This window comes from Anopheles gambiae, chromosome 3 (genome assembly GCF_943734735.2).
Source record: "Anopheles gambiae chromosome 3, idAnoGambNW_F1_1, whole genome shotgun sequence".
Taxonomy (NCBI): Eukaryota; Metazoa; Arthropoda; class Insecta; order Diptera; family Culicidae; genus Anopheles; species Anopheles gambiae.
In genome coordinates this window covers 17,426,794-17,448,817 of record NC_064602.1, presented here as the reverse complement: position 1 = coordinate 17,448,817, position 22,024 = coordinate 17,426,794, and the positions used below count along the sequence as shown (strand labels likewise).

Here is a 22,024-nt window from a genome sequence, read left to right as displayed (position 1 = left end):
CATTCAGACGGGGACCCGTCCCAGGTCAAGAGCGGATAAGATACCCGATATTGGTGCACGGTATGTGCTTTCATGTGCTCTCGTGTGAGTGCCGTATTTCTGCGGGGCATGCAAACGTCCAAAGCGATTCAAAAAACCTCACTCATCCCCACACTTTGCCACTGCATCTATGCATCGTATTGACGGCGAAGAACGGTAGACGAGATGTTAAAGCAGCAAGCGCATAAACGATGGATGCGTGAAAGGATGTGACGCATCGCCCGGTGAGGAGATAGGCTCGTTTTCACTAAAACGACAAAAAAACCCTTGCGCTTCGGTATCGATTACGCACTACGACAGAGAACCAACCACACGCGCTCCGTAAAACTTTTGATTCCCTTTTTGTGGGCAAAGCAGAGTAGATCGCAGCCACTGAAACACAAGAATAAAAAGTCTTGCTTAGTCGTACCCATTTCCCCATTGTTTCCCATCGCATAATTAGCGGATGTTGTGCATCGGAAAGGATGAGCGTCGATTCCATGATGCAACCGATACACGCATAGTAACCCCGGAGGGCAGTGTGATGATGTGATTTGCAACCGAGCATCGAGGCTCACGCGGAGAGGACAACGCCGGAAACGCGCGTTCGCTCGAAGCCGTATGTAATTGAGTTTTCTGAGCTAATGGAATTTCACCGTGCACATCGCAACAAACTGTGCCGGATCAAGCCGAGAGTGAAACAAAAACGTTACCGAGAGGAAGAGAGAAAGAGGAGGAATGCATGATGGAAGTGATTTTACGCACTTTTTCCGCTGGCAGATTTACGCTCACGAATGAACGTGATCAGCCCATCGATGGTCGATGATGGAGGAGAGGGGGGGGGGGGGGGAGGGGGGTATGGATTGTAAATCCGTCCCGATCGCCCCCGGGACTGAAGCAGGTTGGCGTTGATAGGAATGGGCTGCCTTCATTTTGCATCTACTTATAGGCGAAGGGCATCGAGCTTCACCGAATCGGTTTTGTGGATTGTACAATGTGCTGTGGTTTAATGATTTCCAGCTTTTTATGATTCGCTCTTTAGCAATACCTTTCGAATCGATTATCCGCTGTCTGGGTACTAGACGAGATTGAGATCGGGGATTGATTATTTCACGAACAACGATGTGAGCTTGTAAAAAATCCATCGGGATTAAACAAAAGAGTTTTTTTACATGGTATTTTATTTTTGCATGATATAAATATCTTCAATATACGACGCTTCAATATAACTTTGGAGCTGATGAAATTGTGTTATTTTTTGTATTACGATGATAAACACTTAAGTAAAGTAAAATGGACTATTGTGTTTGCTTCATTGGTTTCAAAGTCAACAATGACACTTTATCTGATGTATTCTTGCTTCTCAAGGAACGCAAATAAAATTATTGTCAGAATTATGTGTTGTGGGCCCATGTCTTGTAAGTTAAAATTGTATTTGCACACTCAATTTTCTACCCGTGTATTAATATCCTTATTTTGAAATTGGTGATTGTTGTTATTTGTTTTTTTTTTATTATTTTTATAAGTTTGTTGTTTATTTTACCAAAAAATATAATATTTTTAATCTAGAAATGATTTGATCAAAGCTATTGAAGTAAAACTTAAAGAATTTCAATTTCAAATTCAATTGAATCAGTATAATTGTCCAACTAGGGGGCGTCCATAAATTACGTAACGCTCAAAGGTGGGGGGAGGGGGTTCCCTGTAGCGTTACGGTTTGTTACATAGGGGAGAGGGGGGTTCACATTCTGTTACGTAACGTAATACAATCCTATCACTGGTCACTGACAAATGATCGCCCACCTGGGTAAGTTTTGCACTTTTATTTCTTTATATCTTTTGATAGGGAATACGAACTTGACATTTATAAAATACCAAAACAGAGGTTTGACAGAAAATTGCCATGAAAAAATCCACCGTGTAATACAGGTTTAAGAGCCGTGTGTCTCAGGTAAAGACTGTAGTTTTCAATCTTACAATTGAAGCCAATCTGGCAAGATGTCTAAAAATGCTCAACATATATATTATGCGTTTCTTTAATTATAAATTTTTTATCTAACTTTCCTTTCATTAATTAAACATTAATTTTAATTAAACATTAATTAAAACAACTCTGCATACTTTATAAAAGCAATCAAATAAAAAAATATAAACCCATATTTTTTGTATTTGTTGATTCAAAACCAAATTAAGGGGGGGGGGGTGTTCGATCATTTTACGTAATTTATGGACGGCCCCCTACTACATTTACCTATAACATTTTTTATGACTAAATCTTATGCTATGATAGTCTTAATAAAGTAGTCCTATTCGTTAAGAATTTAACAAATATTTGAAGCTAGTAAATCTAAACACAAAAACAAAAACAAAAAATTTTGACAGGTAATGCTTAGAGTAAATAGCGCAAGGTTTCATTGGTTAAAGATCTGATAGTATCTTTTTGCGCAGAAAATGTCTCCAATTTATTAAATTTTAAGGACATCAGAGATCCTGAAATTACCGTATTGGATTATTTTTAAGATGAATTCTTAGTTGCTAAATGTGTAAATTTTATGCATACAACCCTTGAACATTTACATTATTACAGTTGTTGTTGGATCACACATTGCATATCTATATATTTAGGCTGTTTGCTCTCTATATTGTTCTTTTGCTCTCTTTGAAAAACATTTCTTTTAATGTAACATAGTGTTTGGGACGTGAAACATAAAAACAAAATGCAATGTGTAGTCTTTGCATCACATGACAACAATTACAATTGTTCTTAAAGAAACATATACAAACTGGTTTGTGGCATTTATCAATTTATGTAGTTATTTTTAAAATAGTATTGGTTGTTATGACTTATTTCATTCTGCAACTCGAGAAAACATTACTTGCTACGTTCTACGCTATTGTTGGTGTTTGCATTGAACGCCCTCCTAGCTACTGCTGCAAAGGTAAATTGTTTACAACACTCTGCAACACCCAGCCTGGGACTCGTGTTTTCACAAACAACTTTCGATTTGACACCTGCCACCTCCCACCTCACGTTGCGCCTGGAAGTGAAAAACCAATTTACCGATATCGTATGGTCCCTGTGCCCTCTGTCGTACAGCCCGCCACACAACAAAGCCCAGTAGGTGAAGCCAATTGCTTGCGAAAATTAGAAACATCTATCAACACTCACCGCCGGCTAACACGCCCATCCCACGGTGGTCAATCGACCGTACTGGCAAAGGAAAACATCATCATCATCATGCTCAAAACCACGCAACCACAACGCAAAAGGACATCCTTTGCAACCGATCTCAGGACGATGGCCGACGAGAAGCGCAATACATTTTTACTGGAAAACAATGAAAACCCGATCACCCACCCGCACACACACACATACACACGTTGCATACAATAACCAAAAAGAAAACTTAGTTACGGAATAGATCAACCGATCTCGCTTACATCAACAGTCATTTGCCCGGAACCAGCCATTCCCGGTTTTCCCCGAACCACCAAGTGCGACCAGCTGTCCTTGCCCCGGCCCGCACCGCACCGGTACGCCCTCGAACTAATGATTCCTTTCGTTTGCTTTCCGTTTTTTAATTTATATGCAGAAATACCGGCCCCGACGACAATATTGACAACCGAATCACTTTATAACAATCGATCAAAAGGTAATTTAAATGTAAATTTTAAAATGTATTTTCATTTCATCCGTCGTGGCGCGAGCCGATGGCGGAGTGGCCGGTACGTTCCCTTCTGCTCTTCGCGTCCGCCACTATGCCACCATAAGAACGCATCGTGCGGTTGAGCGTATTCATGAGAGCACTTCTGCCATCAGCGCCTACGATAGCAGCCCTTGTTGTCGGTGTTGTTTGTGTATTTTCCGCTCGTCCTCTCTGGCTCAAATCGTGCTGTACCGACCGCAAGTGGAATTCATTGCAAGAGGTGAAGGCCAAACCAAACCAAAAAAAAAAAACGGAAAATATTGGAGAGGACTTTTCCTCATCATTACCTCTGCCGCTTCGTTTCAATGCCTTATCTCAACCCCTGTGATACGGAACTAAAGCTCGTTGCGGCTCGCTGATGAACCTTTTCCGGGTTTCGCTGTCAATGTACTTCACCACAGCAATTTGGTGTTTGCAGCATCGGACCGGTTGCTGATGAGCAAATGTTTCTTTACTTTTTTAGGCTTTGTACAGTGAGGAAGTTCTTTTTTTGAATTCCTTGAATGAAATTGATTACAACACACAAGGCCCAGTTAAAATATCCATCTTCTGTGCGTAATTCTTCGTGATTGTTATCTTTGGAACACTTCTTTGTAACAACTATTTTGTTTAGCAGAATTACCTTGGACCTTTCAAATGACCTGCGGATAAAAAAAAAATTAAAATCTGTGGTAAATTTTGAACTAGCACAACAAACTAACAAAATATTATAAATAAATGTCATTATTTCCTCATGGCTTGTTTATTTTCAATAGGATTATGGTCATTTCCTGCTTTAATGTGTTGATAATTTCCCTTTTTTCAGGACGGAAAGCAAACAAAAAGCATGATCCGATGATGGTTGGTGACTACGGAGTGGAAGAGTGGAAGGAAAATGGTAAGTTGAAACCAGTTTGGCTGTCTCCGCTATTGCTGTGGCCAATACAACACGCATGAAATATTTAATTTTAAAACATTTCAAGCCCATCCCTATGGCAAACCATTATTATCGGTTCATTTTTCCCATCCTGATCAAACGCGTTTCAGCTCTTGCAATGCTGTTATCTAATACCGATACGGAAACACGCCCTGATTGTATATTGTATAGCGAATTACCGTGTGGCTGCGAAAAGTGCAAACCATCGTTAGCACTTAATCGCGCTCTGTTTAAGCTAGCGAGCCACTAAACCATACCATCGACCACGATCGGTTGTGGTTTTTCTTTTCGCATGGATGTGCCACATCATTTAACGCAAAAAGCGTAACTGCATCAAATACCCGGTTTAGTAACGGTACTAAAACCCACATTGAAAAACGTAATAAACAAGCTGAAATCTAAGCTGCATCTAAAAAAAGAGGTAGAATGCATCGCAACTGCAAGCACACAACAACAACAAAAAACAATGCAAATGCACATGTTGGTAGGCGTACATGTTGCATTTTTCGTTTCGCTGTGCGGTCGGTCATCGACAATCAATTTCTTTTCAATTGGACGTTATTGGTTGTTCGTGTTTCGCTTGCTGTTGATTTTCTCTCTCCTGCCTTAAACGTACCGCAAAATCAAACTACCATTTGAACAGGCGTGAAGGGGGTTGGCAAAAAATAAATAAATAAAGTCCTACCACCACCATTCATCCTACGCCACACACCATACGCCAATACTTGGTCAGCAGGCATGCATAGCAAATGAAATAAAAATAGCTGTACGTGGCGAAACGTGTGTCGATCCACCCACCGCGCGATCACGCTTTTGGCAAACAATCAACAGCAGAAGGGGTAAAAAAAAATAACAAACTTCACCACCAAACTAGAAACTCCGTTACGGATGGCGTAATGGTTTACTGGTACATGGCTACTGCAGCGACCATCTGGCGGAATGCATTCGTGCGTTACACAAAACAAACCAAGCGCCAGAAATTTGGAGCATCCCGGTGAAATTTACGAGTCAATTATCACTTCATTGTGCGGCGCGTAAGGCCGTGTACATGTGCCGGGCGGGCCAGCACGCTTCCAAGTGAGGCATGTTCATAAAATAGTTATCACATTTGGTTGTTTTGGAATGCGCAAATGTCATACCGGAAAGAAGAAACATTAGAATTAAATACCGACAAAACGCTGTTGACAAAAAAACTGTAACATTAGCTAAAATTTCTCGCCAAAACGTAATGACAGACATTTTTGCTTTGCGTGGTGCTGCATGAAATAGCAGTGTTTGTATGTTGAATGCATTCATATGACCACGAAATACTTTCAACAATTTATTGTCTTGCTTTTATGTATTTATGAAACGTTAAATAGGCTCATCTGGCCTTTAGCATGCAATATTGCTAGGCGATACTTTTGTTGAGGTTTTGATTGTTATTGTGTTGGCCCTATTTTCCTTTAAGATGGTGCTTTGATAGACACCGATGTTGAAATAAGTTTAAGTTGAATGTTTCAATCATTTTTATTATCCTTTATAGATGAACAAAAGAGAAACATGATAATCAATTTGCTTAAAGGCAATTAAAAAATATAGCTTCATGTCATTCTTAAAATCCATAGTTCCTGGGGAAAAACATACTTTAAAAAGGATTAAGTATTGCTGCGGTATCGCTCACAACAATAACACTAGTAGCTTACGATGTTTGTACCTGAAAAGCTTATCAAACCCCTTTAGACTTATTACAGGGTTTTGAGTCATATAATGGATAATTCTTCCGGTTAAGGGTCTTCCAAACGGGTAGTGGAATCGTGCAACTATTCTGTGGAGGTTTGCAATCATATAATGGAGTGGTGCAACCGAATTGTGGAATTTTGCAAGCATACTGTGGAACGGTTGTCAGAATATGGGTGCCGCTGTAAATATCCCAAAACATTTTCTTAATTTTATTTTTTTTTCCATGTTTAATTATGCCTCTGCGGCAGGATTTACTTAGTTTATCATGACTAAAGCTGAATACCATACGAAAACAAATCAAAATCATGCTTTTTTATAAAACATCATTGGTATCAACACCGAATCTTTTTAAACCGGCACCCACAGTCTGACAGCCGCTGCACAGTATGTTTGCAAAATTCCACAATTCGGTTGCAACACTCCATTATATGATTGCAAACCTCCACAGAATGCTTACACGATTCCTTTATTGGTTTGAAACAATCTCTCAACTGATTTCAAATTCCATTATATGATTTGAAACCCTGTAATACCATGAGAATTATTATTTATTTGAAAAGAATGTGATTATAATTATTAACGGTTTCGCTGGCACAGTGTTGTTTCTTGTGATTCCCAAAAGAGGACGACACAAATAGTGTTTAGTGTGATCAGCGTCTACCACTTATCGGGATAAGCATTCCAGAAGAATCACGATCTAGGCTAAGCGAAAGATGCAAGGTCACACGACCTCGTCAAAGCCCACGACAGGTGACGGATATTTTAGCATCTCTAAATAAAACGTAAAGAATAAGACAGCTTAAAAACACTTGTTGTTGGCGAAAAAAAGAGCCCTTTTGTCCTTTGATTAACAATAGCACTTTGTACTGTGACGAGCATTTTACAATGATATATTTTAGCATCCAAATCATGCGTTTGAAAGATATTTTACATTCATTTAGAGAGGTAGACTTACCCAGAGCAGACGAGGCGAAAGCGTTGGTCAATTTTATTCATATGATATTAAACTTAATACATATTAACGGATACGATACATTATCGGTATCAAGAAGACTTTTTACTTTATTTTGATGTTTTGAATACATTGATCTAGATATATTTTTAAATTTAAGGGACTGCAGAAGGCTCTCTTTAAGTAATATTTCAAAAAATTGTACACAAAATGTAATATAAGAACCTAAATACGGAGAAAATATACTAACACGAAGTAGGTCACACAGCACAAATACAGTTAAAAAAGCGACAAGCAACATGTTCCGATGGTGACGATCACAATCGATCCTGATCGCCGCTGAACACACATACTAGCTAATAATAAACCTGAAAATGAAGTTGAGCTTTAAGTATACTTTTGCATAGATTTGAAACATTCCATTTCCTACAACGAACATATTCCATTTCATTTACATTCTCAGCCACACAGTGCACGTCGATGATGTAATGCGAGATCCACCCATGCCGAACAGTTCATTAACGGCAGTAACAGTAACATTTTAATTGATATTCAAACACTTTAGCACATCATCTCAATCATAAACACCTTCACTGGTGGATATAAATTAACCTCGGTAATCCGATTATCACCATATCATAATTAATCTCCTTCCCAAACGCTCCAGCACTTCTGGGCCCGAGCGCTTGGCATAGCTTGGGTGCGCCCAGCCGAAAACTATGACTATTCAATTATCCTCCAAACATAAAACACCAATTAGCACACAGTGCAGCGAGACCGGCTGCGGGGCAAAATCACTCTCGCCCAAGCAGCAGGCTTGGCTTCTAACTAACTGCAAATCATGCAACGATTTTCACCCTTAAAATGCGGATCCCGAAACGTGTTTATGCCCGATTCCCTAAGTGTGGTTCAATAAATCTTTGTACACTCATCCCGGGACGGTTGTGTTTCGCAGCTTGTTAACAAATGGTCCGGTGCGTTGCCTCACTTTCTAACCTGCCAGTCGGTGTGTGCGGTGGCCTAAAACGGCAACACTCTAAGCTCGCTGGCTAAAGGGGTGTTGGGTCGGAACGAGGCACTAACTTCGACAGCCACAGGGTGCACATTATTTGTCCGACTGTCCCCGGAAGGTAATTAATTACAGCTACGGAACGGGAGCCCCGAGACCGATCCCATTTGACAGCTTTGACAAGGCTTGGGACGGGTCCCTGCTGGTCACTAGCGTGGAGCAGCGAAGCGTGTCTTTGCTTGGTTGGGCTTTTGCTCCCCTTTTTTTCGTCAATGTCTCTCTCCGCCACACAAACGTGCTTGGCGGTGGGTTGTTACAGGCTGTGCATTAAGGCACGGGAACGCTCCAGTTCTCAAAGTACAATTAATTATGTTCGAGCGTGCCTCAATTATTCGCACATTTATCAATGCATCGTGCTGGGTAGGCTTTTCGTGGGAGCAGCTGCGAATCGATTAGAGGCGATTCGAAACTTCACCTCCACTTGGAGAAATGTAACATCTTCAAAGGAAGCGCGCACACACATACTCACAGATTTGCTATGATTTCATTCCACGTGCTAGTGATTGCGTAGGCCTTAATTTCCCGTCCCATTCTCTATGTCACTTGAAACGCTGCAAAGAGCACCAGCTCTGTAGTTATCAAATTGCCACCATGCAAGTATGTAGTGAGCTTTCGTGAATTAATTACCATCCTTCTGTCACGCATGATACATCGCGCAACACACCCGAACACGATACGATTAACAGTTCATGTGGTCTAGTCTTCACGAAAACATTCACCACTAATGTTGGCAGCTGGTTAACGTTTCCTTCTCGTTCCCAACCTTCTCAACAGGACCTTCGATACGACATCCACCGGGAGCATTCCACAACGGTGCAGTCTGCCCGACTGCACATACCGTCACGGTTTGCTGCGGCGTACTCTTCCTGCTACACTGCCTAGTATCGGCACTGACATCGCAGCTTCAATACCAACGCAGCCAGCCGAGATGAAAGTGAGACTCCACACGCTCCATTGGCTGGAACGGTTGCAGGGACGTGCAGCGAGCGGCATGCTTTTACGCAAACGATGGCAACGGTCAGCCGTACGAACGGAAACTCCGGTAGATTAGAAATCGTAGCACCGGGGGGGAGAAGTGAAACCAAACGAAACCAACCGAGTAAGTGAGTAGGGAGTTGCGTAGTGGACATTCCAGAACAAAACAACAAACATAAATATAAAAAAAATAAAATTAAAATCCAATCCCTTACAAAGGGATTGTGGGACGTGGTGTAGGAAATGGTAGCTGTAAGTATAACCGTAACGCACCCGGCACGCGGTCATGTTGTGAGTGTGCATAGAAGACCATTTTTTCTATGCATTTAAAACACGAATGTAACATGCCGGATGAAGCTGTAGTGTTGATTGATTTACAATGGTTAAGTTTAAGTCAGCTGATAACTGTAAAGGATATAAGTCGTAGGAAACACAAAACAGAACAAAAACAAGAGAAAAAACGGTCTGTGTTGCTGAAACACACCTTGTAAATATATTACTATCAGAGTAGTTTCATATGGTATGCGGAAGAGAGCTTCACTCAAGCTTCTGTGGAGTTATGACGTTCGGGTTGGGTTGATTGGATGAAGCTCAAACATTGGCAAGGAAGTGTCGTGAAGGTTATCTGAAAAGTAATTTTCGTCAATTTGTAACCATCTTATATGAAAATCGGATGAGATTCACAATAATGGTGTCTTTAAGCGGATATTATTGACAAAATTGAGTAATTTAATAATCCTAATTAAGAATAGTTTTGTGAGGCGTTTAAGCTAATATTTTTTTATAATTTTTGCACGATATTTCAACAACAGTATTTTTTCATTTATTTTAAGAACATTTTTTCTAATTTCTAAGCCCATTTTGTTTATCACAAAACTAATATATAAGAAATGTTTGCTGTGCAACATCAGTGAAACATACATTCAATTCGTGCAAAGCAATAATTGCGATTCTAGTGTTGCTATTCCCTTGCAACGAGCCTAGTTACATTGAAAAGGCTAACCAATATGCTAGAAATGATTTTCCCCGTCATACAATTTTCATCATTACGCAGCAACTCATATCGCAATGGAACGAGTTAGTAACCACACAAAACGATCCTTATGCGTATCGGTTGATGATTATTTAATTGATTTCACTGGGAAAATGTTCCACTTTATATACCAAATGAACAACTTCCCACTAGGGGTAAGGGAAATGAATGCTCTCGGGGAACGTTCAATGCGGTCTAAAACACACTCGAAAGAGATGAAACACCGTTAGATGCTTTTGATTATGACAAAATGTACGCATGGTGCTTTACACAGTACACGACAGTTTTAAGGATCTCATCAAAGGTGGTCACATTAGCAAGCGGTGTGGTGCAACTCGTCATACAATAATCAATAGACTATTCCGCGAGCAAACTATGCCCTATTTCTGCTAAATGACCGAAACGACCATTGCGCAAAATTTGTGTCGCAACTAGGCTTGCGAAAAAAAACAGCTTTCTAATGAATGCGCACAAAATAATTGGAAACGCATTGACAAATTCAAGAGCGCTAGAACAATCGAACATTATGATTTTCTGCTCAGGCACTCACATTTTGGCTCGCGAGCAAACTTGCCCAGATGCCCTTGCTAGAAATCGAATTACATCAATCAATCGAATTGCATTCGTTTCCCGCAGCATGCTGGGTCCTTCCGGACGCGCGCTCTAAGATACTTACGCTTCATGGATACTTATTTCAGAACTAAACATCGTTTTCCACTTGCACTCGTAGGAAAATTAATTTCGTACGTCATTTTGTGTGCTCGAAAGCCCCGGGGCCACCAAATGATGGATGCTGATCGAACTTCAGCTCGCGAAGCCATACCGTGAAACGGCGATGAAAGTTGTCACTTTCAAGCTGATGAGATGATTTTGAAGGTTCACCGTGTTTCAACCACCATTGGCATTGGGAATATGTGTACATCGGCAACAGTCCGGACGGTAATGATTGATCACTCGCACCAGGGCAGGAGGCAGCGCGGTAGAGCTTAGGAAGTAATGCGAAACGAATGAGACACTTCGTTACTCCACGATCTTTCGTATCTGTATCCCTCGCCACCGCATTATCCCACCTTCCCGCGAAGCGTCTGGAAGGAGAAGAAATGAGGCAAAGTAATCAAAAAATGTCCCCATCACCACCACCGCTTCTACTTTGCGGGATGTTCACCCGCTTACAGTGTGTTTTTTTTTTTCAATTGACTTGAAGTTAAATCACGGAACTCATATTAGGTAGAAAATCGATTCACGATCCGGACTGTCTTTTTGCCTTCCGGTGCAACGACTTCACCCATCGATGATGAATGGGTCTGGATTGACTGGGTGCTCGCGGGCCCGTAGCTTCCCCGATTAACCTTCCCGCTTGAAGTGGATTCATCGAACAGGAAATGGCAATTTTGGGAAGAGTTTTCTTAAGAACTCCAACCATGACAAAACTGCCAACCTCGACAAGAATTCAAACCACCGCCCGAGTGAAGGACCAGATTAAGCGAACGTGAATAAATGATTTTGATAAACCCATCGCCGAACGCAAATGGTACAACATTCACTCCCAGCTCATCACTCGTATGGCCATATTTGTTTCCACTTCAACGGGGAACAGATCAACCACGTCCCGCGTAACCTGTACTGGCTGAATGAGTACCCTGTACATTGCCCAATCAGTGTATCGAACAACGTGAAGCAGACAAATAAACGTTATTGCAGAACGATAACGGATAAGTAACATGCCTGTTCAGTAGCGAAGCAGTAGAAAAACCACCACCACCACCATTCAAAATCAGCCTCGGCAGGGTAGGGAGCATGACAGCAGTGGTGGCAGGAAATGCTTAAACTGAAAACCAAATTATTTTCCAGCCCACGTTTTCTGGGCTTGTGCTGCCTTTTCTTCGGTTGGCAAATTTCACCTTCACCAAACCGTGCAGAGTAATTTCACCGGATTGCCCCCTGCTTTTGGCGGTAAAGCTCGTTTCCCTTTCACTGCCTTTTTCACAGTAAGAATGGAAACACACGATCAGGGCAATGGTGGGTATGTATGTGTGTGTGGGTATGCACACAGCGGGAATTCGGCAACTGGCAACGGTCTCGACGATGGTGGAATTGCGAATTTCAAATATTGATGAAATTGCACGAAGGCAGCACTTGACGGCATGGAACGAGAGGTGGGCTGTTTGGCTTCTATTCATGTTCCTATGACGTTCCTCATTTCGTTTCGTCTGGTTGTTAATACAGGCAAATGGTGATAGGAAATGTCAATGATTCGAAAGGATAAGGCATACGGATAGGGAACGCGTTGGTATGGGCAGGGGACGAAGCATAAGCTTCTCCTCGGTGCCACTTCACCAGCAGTGCCCCCTAATCGGGCTTGCTGTTTGTGACAGAGGAGATGCTACGTTGACTTCAGTCTGTATCCTTTTTGTATGGTCGACGTATCGATACGACAGGAAACAAGACATTTGGTGACAATCCTTCAAAAAGCTTTGAAAAGCGCAAAGGGTCATGAGCGCGGTAGAAGTGTGTTTGACGTTGCTTTTACTTTTGATTTTCCGCGTTGCTTTCTAATCCTGCGAGTAAATGATTTGCTTTATTATGAGTTCTAAGATCACTTTAGGTATCATATGTTAAATTCTAATTTTTATATTTTTCCACACTGAGCACGAAATTTGTTGAAAACCAATTAAAAATGTTTTGTATCAAAATCATATTTTGATGATGACCTGTTTCACGATGCTTATTGCGAACAGGTTGAGCATTCGTACTGTAGCATTCGAACGCCAACAAATCAACTGAACGTCATAAGGCACACGCACTTGTTAAAATAGCTAAACAAAATGCCGATTCAAACCAGCGCACACAGACAAGCTCCTGAAGCCAGGAGTTAGTTCATTAAACACATCTGCTCGAAACCGTTTCCGTTTGTACATAATAAAGCTGCATTGAATGGGAAAGAAAAGGTATTTTCAATGTAAATGCAAAGTAAAAAAATCGCATTGTTGCAAAACCACCAAAAGAAACGAAACGATATTGAATCGTGTCAAACGCAGGAATCAGTCAACGAGAAATGTGGCAAGGCCGCAAGTGCGGGCAAACGATGTACAATAATGTAGGAAAAGAGGTAAAGGCAAAAACAAAAAGCAACTTGTATCCCTCTTCCCCTTTTACTTCATAGAGCAAAACCAAAATCCCCCGTGTATAAGGTGTAGTGTTGTGTAAATATTGCTGCTTAGATGAAACCAAAAAACACACAGAAATTGCAGAGCAAACAACAAACAGTTCTTAAGCGCTGGTTATCGGAGAAGAAGGTAGAAAATTGGCCGTCTTATTACGCTGCTTCTACCAATAAAGTGCAGCGTGCAAAAGGGTTGAAGAGGAGTGTGAAACGGTAAGGGACGAGTTCAGCTCAGCGCGGTTGCATAGTAGAGAAAGGCAAACAGGTCTACAAGTAAGTAATAAATGCAAATGGCAAATACGTGAAATACAAAGCTGCTGTTAAAACAGAGATGTTTGTGTATTTGTATGTGTGCGTGTGTGCGCTAAAGAGTATGTGAAAAGAAGGAAGAGGAAAAGAGGATGAAAACGTGATGAAATAAACGAGAATGGGAAAACTTTGCAGAAGAAAAAAAAATATGACACAAGTCGTGTGCTGTATTTTTTGTAGTGATTTAATAGCCATTCTTTCCTTAGGTGTGTACTATACTATACAGCCAACGTTATCGTTAAATGTTTTCGCTTAGGAACGCTTAGAGACATCTACCACATAGGCGAGAAGCATACTGATGATGAGTACTACAGCAGAGGCAAACGCTGTGCCCGGTGCAACAATGTGCAGGACGAGTTGTTTTCGCCCGTTGGGAACTGCCGGCTATACGCCGGTGCATGCTCAACGAGGAGAAGCATTTTTCGCTTTACCTCACGCAGCAGCTCTCGTTTCCACCGGTTCTTGAAACTTCCATGTTTGATGCGGCAGTTTTTAACCCTTGACGTCTGAGGTTTCTACGTCGGAGATGCCATTCCGGCTGCATACTGCAGCTCACATGAATGTCGTGGCCGTAGCAGAGCAGTGCACATGGATGCATCAAAGCAGGGATTGGAAGGCGACAAGAGGCTACGGTTTTACCCAGTTGTTGAGCGGCAAACCGGGTGGCAGCCACTGGAATCTGCTGTTGAGTAGGAATTTATTCCAGCTAGGTGAGCGTTCCTGTTCCCTAAACAGCTCCGGGAAGCATTCACATCACAGGTAAAGGAGAGCATTGCTGCAAGACCTGCGTTACCGAAGCCGCAACAAAGCAAGCAACAGGAGCATCATCAACATTAAAAGAGGTAAGTATCGCCACACAAACACACCTCACTAAGTGCTGGCAATATGTGTGTGTGTGTGTGTGTGTGTGTTCGTATGAATGCCGAGGCACCACTCCGGGTGGAACCAACGGCCGATGGCACTCGAAAGGGAAGCTGAAAAGCGGAGCTAAGGCTAAGAAGCACTCCACCACTAGAGGGCTGCGAACAATGTGGAGCTTTGAGGAAAAACGGCGTGTTGGTTGGCCGCTGGTTTCGATTACACACTTGTGTTGCGGCGCAAAGTGTGTTCCAGCTTACCGTGATGGGGCTATGTTTTGCCACACTGGCTGGCAGTCGTTATGAGTTAGGTGCTTGTTAAATTTCTCCCTCTGCGTTGAGAAGAGCTGCACAACAACTGTGTCGATGCGCTGGGTGTGATTATGGCGATAAATGTAATACTTACATGTGACTAGTATCCAGATGATAGAGAGCTACAGGCATTGAGGTAAATAAAAATAATATCATACATTATATAAACATTAATTGTTAAATTTCCGTACATATTTTTTAAGTTTCATGATGTGTTATTTTTAACCTCAATCATTTATATGAATTTAAAATATTTTAACAGGTATATCCTCATTGAAAACTACAAAAAGAAAAAGATAAATGATACCTTGGAAAGGGGACTGGAAAGGAACTGCTATAAATCTGAAAAATTTAAATGACCATGCCAACGGCAAGGCATGATCAACACGTAAAAAAACTAGAAAGCATTGTGTAAAGACAGAAGAAAAATTATATTTTTTCAATCAACAAAACCTACCGATGAATGTAAAGCGAGGTGTTTAAGTAACTTCTGTAGCTACAATCATTGATCTGAACCGAATAGGTCAACTTATCTGGTTGCAATCAAATTCATCGCTGAAGAGTATCATATGTGAATCGAGTACCTTTATAATCGTCTTTATAATCGTTAAGGCGAACAAATTAACAACATACTCGTCTTGCGCTTAATCCTCGCATGGACCGTTTTTTATAGCAAGGAGAAGTAACTCACTGGCTGTATCGTACTTAACAAGTCTCGAAAGCCTATGCAAAGATCGGAATGTTCGCGTAGATAAAAAAAATATCGTTACGTCAAAAAGATGATAATGATGATGTTGATGATGATTGCGCCCTTTTCCCTTCATTGGTTCGGTAAGGACGAAATTATCGTTAGATACGTTGTTTTCATTATTTTAAATAAAATATTTATGAAAGGATGATATGGAACTTTACCAAGCCATCCAAAACTAAGTCCAAAAATCTTGACATATGTTCATAGTAAATTTTACGCTCGCGAGTCTCAAATCTACTAAGACTCTCACCAATGTTTATTATGTTTGTTCAAATAAAAATCCTATTTCAGAATAAAAATAAAATAAAAAATAATCATCAATCACGTTGATGAATGCTTGTGGGTGACATCCTACAAAAACAATGCACATGAATCTAAACACGTTAAACACCACCGAAGATGAAGAAGGGATTTCTATTTGGCGTAACGTCCTGTCGTTTGGATTAACGTCGTTAGGAATCTTTTTCTATTTGGCGTAAAGTCCTACGCGGACATGCCGGCCTATACAGGCTTTCGAGACTTAATTCATTACAACGTAGCAGTCGGATATTCAAATCCTTGCTACGGGAAGACAGTTCATTCTAGGCTTGAACCTATTACGGGCATGTTATTTCAACGGCCATGTAGGCAAGTTGACGATTGCACCACGGCTCTAAGACCAGCTATGTTATTCCGTTCAGAAATCTTTTGCATCAAATTGAAAACCAGATATCAAAACTGAAATAAAAGATGATTCTTCTCATAACCCCTACAGAATAACTATTTTTTTTATTTAAATGTAATTTACATAATTAAGCAATAATACAAGAATCACTAAAAATCTTTATCCAATATCTTGTTGAAAAAAAACACATATTTTAAATCAGTAGAATTTCTAACACCGTTATTACTTGTGCTTTGTTTCATTTCAGTGTCAATCACTAGCTGCCTTGTATTTCTCGACCAAAAACTGACTCAAGATTACTAATTGTAGAGGATGTTGAAAAGATGAAAACAAACCTAAACTACAAAGAAATAAAACCAGAGTGGAATTATGTTTCATCACTATGATAATGAACATCAGCTAGTGGTGGTGGTGCAGTGTAAATAAATCCGGCCCCACGTACACTATCTGTCAGGACCAATTATGATGTTACCACGAATTAGTTGGTCCAGAATAAATATTTCCCAACACGTTCGCAGCGCAGGATGGCTCACACAAGATCACACACCCACACACCCACATGAGAAACACTGTCTTGTCTGGTACAACGTTAGTTCATCATACTAATTACATACTCGTGCAGTTCACAGCTTTTTTTTTGCTGTTCCCCGCACACAAACACCCCCTGTCCGAACCAAACGAAAGCACTGACGAGCTTCGTCCGGTGCAAGGGAAACACAAGCACCAGCGACCAAGTGCGCAACCGGAAGCGAGCAGTGAACAAAGAATGAGTGTAATAATATCGTTACCTTCTGCGTGCCTTTGTCCCCCTTTTGTCCGAGTGGGTTGATGCTGGCGCTTTCGCGCGGGATCGAGATTGAGACGGGGAAGGAAAGTCAAGCTGGGAGTTTGCTTGCGGTGAGCGAAAGAAAAGTGTACCGATTACACAAAAGAAGCAACTGTGTACACATACCTCAAAACGAACGCTTCTAAAAGTAGGGAGAAGGAAATGACAGCAACGTCCACCCGAAGCGAAGGCATTTGGGCAAGCCATGTTCCACAGTCTCAGCTGACAGGATTTAGCACCGCACTCGGTAATAGGACATCCCAGGCTGTGCCCTCTCCGAAATGGTCGGGTTTGGTGGGTCCGCCCGCGCGCCCTAATACCCTAATCCCCTGTTAGCTTATCCGGCACGTACACAGGATCGGTGTCATACAGAGGTAATCGCACACGGTGGCACTCTTACACGGGCGCCCTCATCCCCGCAGAACAAAGCGACCCGAACCGGGTGGTGGGTGGAAGGGTCGTGAAAAGAAGGTGCAGCCGGTTTGCATGCTGATAAATGCACGAGATGCAGAAGGTTAAATCAGTCGCAGAAACTGCGGAAGAGTGTGTTATTGAGGAAGGATTAGTGAGAAGGAAAGATCAGGAACAGGCCCCAAGTCGCTAGCCCACCGATGGTCGGCTTTCGTCTTTATCGCTTTTCGGGGGGGGGGGGGGGGGGGGGGGGGGGGGTACACACCACCAACGGAAAATTACAAAGAAAAGACCGCAGACGTTGTGACGTTGGTAGCATCGTTGTCCTCCGTCTCGTAGGATAAATGTTACGATAAGAAGGATGGCATTTGGTGGTCCTTGTGGTTTACTTTGCTCGAAGATTCGGAGGGCTTCTCCATTTCGTTAAACTTGCCAGCACAAGAAAGCCATTTCAGTGAAACCAAAAACAAAAAAGCGATTCTTCTCAATCGATGGCAAAAACCCGATTGCTTGGGTGTTGAAAACGAAGCCCCGAAGAGTGTTAAACAAATCCACCCCGATTGCTGCACTGTTTTCCAATATTCCCTTTGCAGACGATCGCCCCAAGCGATGCGGACAGGATACATACGGGTATTGCAAAGGTCTTTGTGTAAATCGTTTCCGCATTAATGAAACTATCCTCTTATCGTTAAAATTACCCGGTCCTCAGCACTTGCTTCGCTGTTTCCTCTTTGTCGCAGATGAGTTTTTAACAAGCCGAAAACGAAGCCTCGGTACGATTGCCGCTAGAGCGTGGAAATCGGAAAGAGCGAACGTGCGAACACATCGTGGAAAAGACGTGCACGAACGTACATAAAATTCTATCGTATCCCAATGGCACCGGAAAAAGGGCGTAAGAAGGATATAATAGCCGGACCAAACGGTACCATTCGTTTAATCGTTCCTGCCCACATGCAGCGTCCCCAGCGAGCGCGGCAGAGCACGAATGGACAGCAAAAGCGGAAACAATTCACGATCTCAAATTGTGAGTGTCGACTGGACCGTCTTGAAACGGCAGTAGCTATCTGCCCGGAAACGGCCACGAGGAATTCTCATCTCCAACCACGGTGCGAAAGCGAATGACACAGAAATTCCCAAGCTGACCGCTTAAACACGGGCAGCACGGCGGTTTGTAGCGTAATATGATGAGCGGCCGTTTCCGCTTCCCCGTTGCTATAATTCCTCCGACAAAGTCTTTCTTTTTTAATGCTGCGACAGCTAAACCATTTTGTGGCGATCGGGAAAGCATGATAGTAAATTTTATGTTCCCTTTCCCGGTGCCGCTTCCTCTCTGATCGATTGGATCGTTGTTAATCCGGTTTCGCGGTGGAAGCGGGAGACAGGCGGCTAAGATAAATTCCAGCAGGTAGGAGACGTCTCTTTTATATTCGCCTTTTTTGTGTGTGTCTGCCGTATTTCAACAGCTTAAGCTGCTAAGCGGATGGTGTTTGATGGACAAAATTTAAGAGTCCATTTGTGTGCTCGACCGAGCTGCGGCGTAATGGTAGGGCAGTTAATACAGTCTGGACGCAAGTTAATGAGAATTTTACATCGCTTGCCGAAACCGCAGGCATTATTAGATCTGGCAAGGGTCGGAGGAGCGTCGGTGAATGTCATGAAAAATGGTGTAGGGATTTTTTCTTTTATTAACCAAATGAAAGAACTTCATCCATAAAGAATCGTTTTTCACTGGGGGTATTGTAGCGAAAGAAAGTAAATAAAGCAAAAGCAGGAATGCTCAAGGACTTATTGAAACCTGATGACATTGGGATAATAAAACTCACTTCCACGGAGGGAGTGGATGTTTAAAGAATTGCTTACGGAAGCAAAATCAAGCCAGAATATCTAAAACGAAACAACAAAATAAGGTTTGTAATATGTTCCTGTTTAAAATGCGTTTGTTATTCTAACGTAAAGATCGTATTAAATTTCTTTAATCATAGTATGCATCATTGACAATTGTACATACTATATTTAAAATATTCAGTTAAAAAAAGGACATGCGTTTTAATACAAGTCTTTGAATAATTATGACGAAATGTCGATCTTTCCAATAATCCGTTGATTATTATCAGAATTGGATTAACTTTAATTTGAGGCCGCTCAGTGACATGTCGCACGTATTGAATTCGATTATATTCTACGAGAGACTTTAGTTCTGATTTTAGGTTCGACTTTTCACCCAAATTATTTTTGGGAAGGTCCCAAGTGAGTTTTAAATAAGAGATGTTTAATGTTCGACTCCGAAACCGGAGGTCCGTTCACGATCCGCGCCGGTTGTCGTGGGAACCCGCTTCCAGTATGGTTCCTGTTGGAACAAGACACCGCGCGTGGAGTTACATCGACGGCTCGCTTGCGTCTGTGCACCTGTGAACATATCTATATTTTTTACCATATTGTTTGTTATTTTATAAGAAGTACCTCTTTTTAAGAAATAATGAGCTGATTCCTACCCGTCATTTGTTATCTAACATTTAACCCCGATAAAGCGTCATGTACTACGATTAATTGAATAGAATTGATCGATAGGTATTTCTTATCCTTTGGCATTGTAAAAGCTGTCGGTCTAAGTCTGCTTTTACCACTAAATGATCTTGGCTCTCCTTGACTTGTTGACTACCTTTAGTAGGATAGTCAGTCCAACGTATGGGAGGCACAGTCTATACGGGGCTGAACCCCGACTCTCGATAGGTATTTAGGTAAGTGCAATCAACATCTGCAAGTATTCGGTTATCATGCTTCTCAAAATGCAATGTCTAATTAAATACACAGTCACTTAAACTCCCACATTTACTTGTTTCTTGGATTGTAAAGTTACATTGAGATGCTCTTCACATATAACACATATTTAAGGTTTTTGGTTGCTTACCAAACGTGTTTGGTTGCTTCCCATATTTGTTGGTATACTCTCATGGCTCGTGGGGCCTTTTCCAGAAAATTATGGTTCATTTGTAATGGTGTTCAAACGGACGATACCAATATATCGTGAGAACAAGCCAAAAATCTTCAAGATACGATGAATACATCGTGAGACAAATCCCAGGCAATTATGGGAGCCAACCAATAATTCGTGGGAAACCCTTTAATGCATATTTTTATCCCATTTTTCATTACTTTTGCAGGTGGCCTTTCCAAAGTAAACTAGTTATACCACCAATCATAAAAAGATACATTCTCCGCTTAGATATTTCATGTAATTTTAACGCTTATGCTTAAGGCGATAAGCTCTTAATTTATCTTCTTCTATTTCCTAGAAGAGCGTTGTAAAATGCAAAGAAAAGACAGATACATCTAGCAATACATTCGAACAGCTTTGCTTCCTACCGACGCAACAGTAGACAACAAGTTCTCAGCTTTCTTACATTTCCTGTTTCTTATGTGACCAAAACTGTCGATTCGTTGATTTTTGTGAAGACCTGCACAAGCCACTTTTTTCAGCTGTTTGTTATTCTCAATTCTATTCCTGGTGTTTCTTTCGTTATACTTTTTTGTTCTTCGCTTACAGGGTTCAAAGCGTAATAAAAAAGCGAACGAAAAATAGAAAGTAAAAGAAATCACACGACGAATTCGAATATCGAATCGAATGTCCCAATAAATTTTCCACCATTCTGTCAATTGAGCAAAATCTTTACCGAGCGTTAGCATCGACCGTGGAAGTAAGTGTGGTGTACGGGATATAACGAAAGGGGAAGTAATTCTCCCATCGGATTTCCATTCTTAGAGAATTCCATGGCAAGAAGTAACAAAAAAAAATAGAACTCTTACACACACATACATATCCACACACACACACACACACACCTACTGAAACGTTAAAAAGATAGATCGACTCTGGTGAGTTCCCATAAATCTTCGCCGGGTTGGGCACACAGAGTCCCACCATACCGCACCGTTTTCGTTTGTTCAATACTTTAATCTCACGCGACGCCGTTACACGAGGGGGAGCTGCGAGAAGGATAGGTATTGGGGAGGTCCACCAATACACAACCATTATCGTTCTGCCATTGATCTTCATCCTGGTTGCTTCCCACCCGGTTGTGGAATCCGGAGCGCCCACCCGGTAGTATGGTGTTGAAAAATTCCGAAACCAAAGAAGGAAGTGTTTTCCTTTCGGATGTGTACTTTTTACAACAATCCGGGAAGTTCTTCATTGGCGGTTTTCACCCCCTGCCCAGCCCTTCCCTTCCAATATTGGTTAAGCGCTGCAGGAGTTGATTTTCGGCACGGAGGTCAGAGGATATATTCATGCCGGGTGTGTTTCGGGAAAGTTTTTCGATTCCATCGCACACTGGTGCCCTTC

General features: G+C 41.7%; 1 protein-coding gene across 2 annotated transcripts in view; it reads left to right on the top strand.

Annotated features, from left to right (window-relative positions):
* LOC1275637 (lachesin) overlaps nucleotides 1-9,790 on the top strand; it is a 106,712-nt gene extending 96,922 nt beyond the window's left edge. For both annotated transcript variants that reach the window (XM_314904.4, XM_061657072.1), the window contains exons 9-11: nucleotides 3,612-3,671; nucleotides 4,531-4,602; nucleotides 9,159-9,790. In XM_314904.4, the coding sequence (XP_314904.4) occupies nucleotides 3,612-3,671; nucleotides 4,531-4,602; nucleotides 9,159-9,316 (290 nt within the window). In that variant the 3' untranslated portion in view covers nucleotides 9,317-9,790. The remainder of the gene's footprint in view (nucleotides 1-3,611; nucleotides 3,672-4,530; nucleotides 4,603-9,158) is intronic.
* Nucleotides 9,791-22,024: the final 12,234 nt, after the last annotated feature.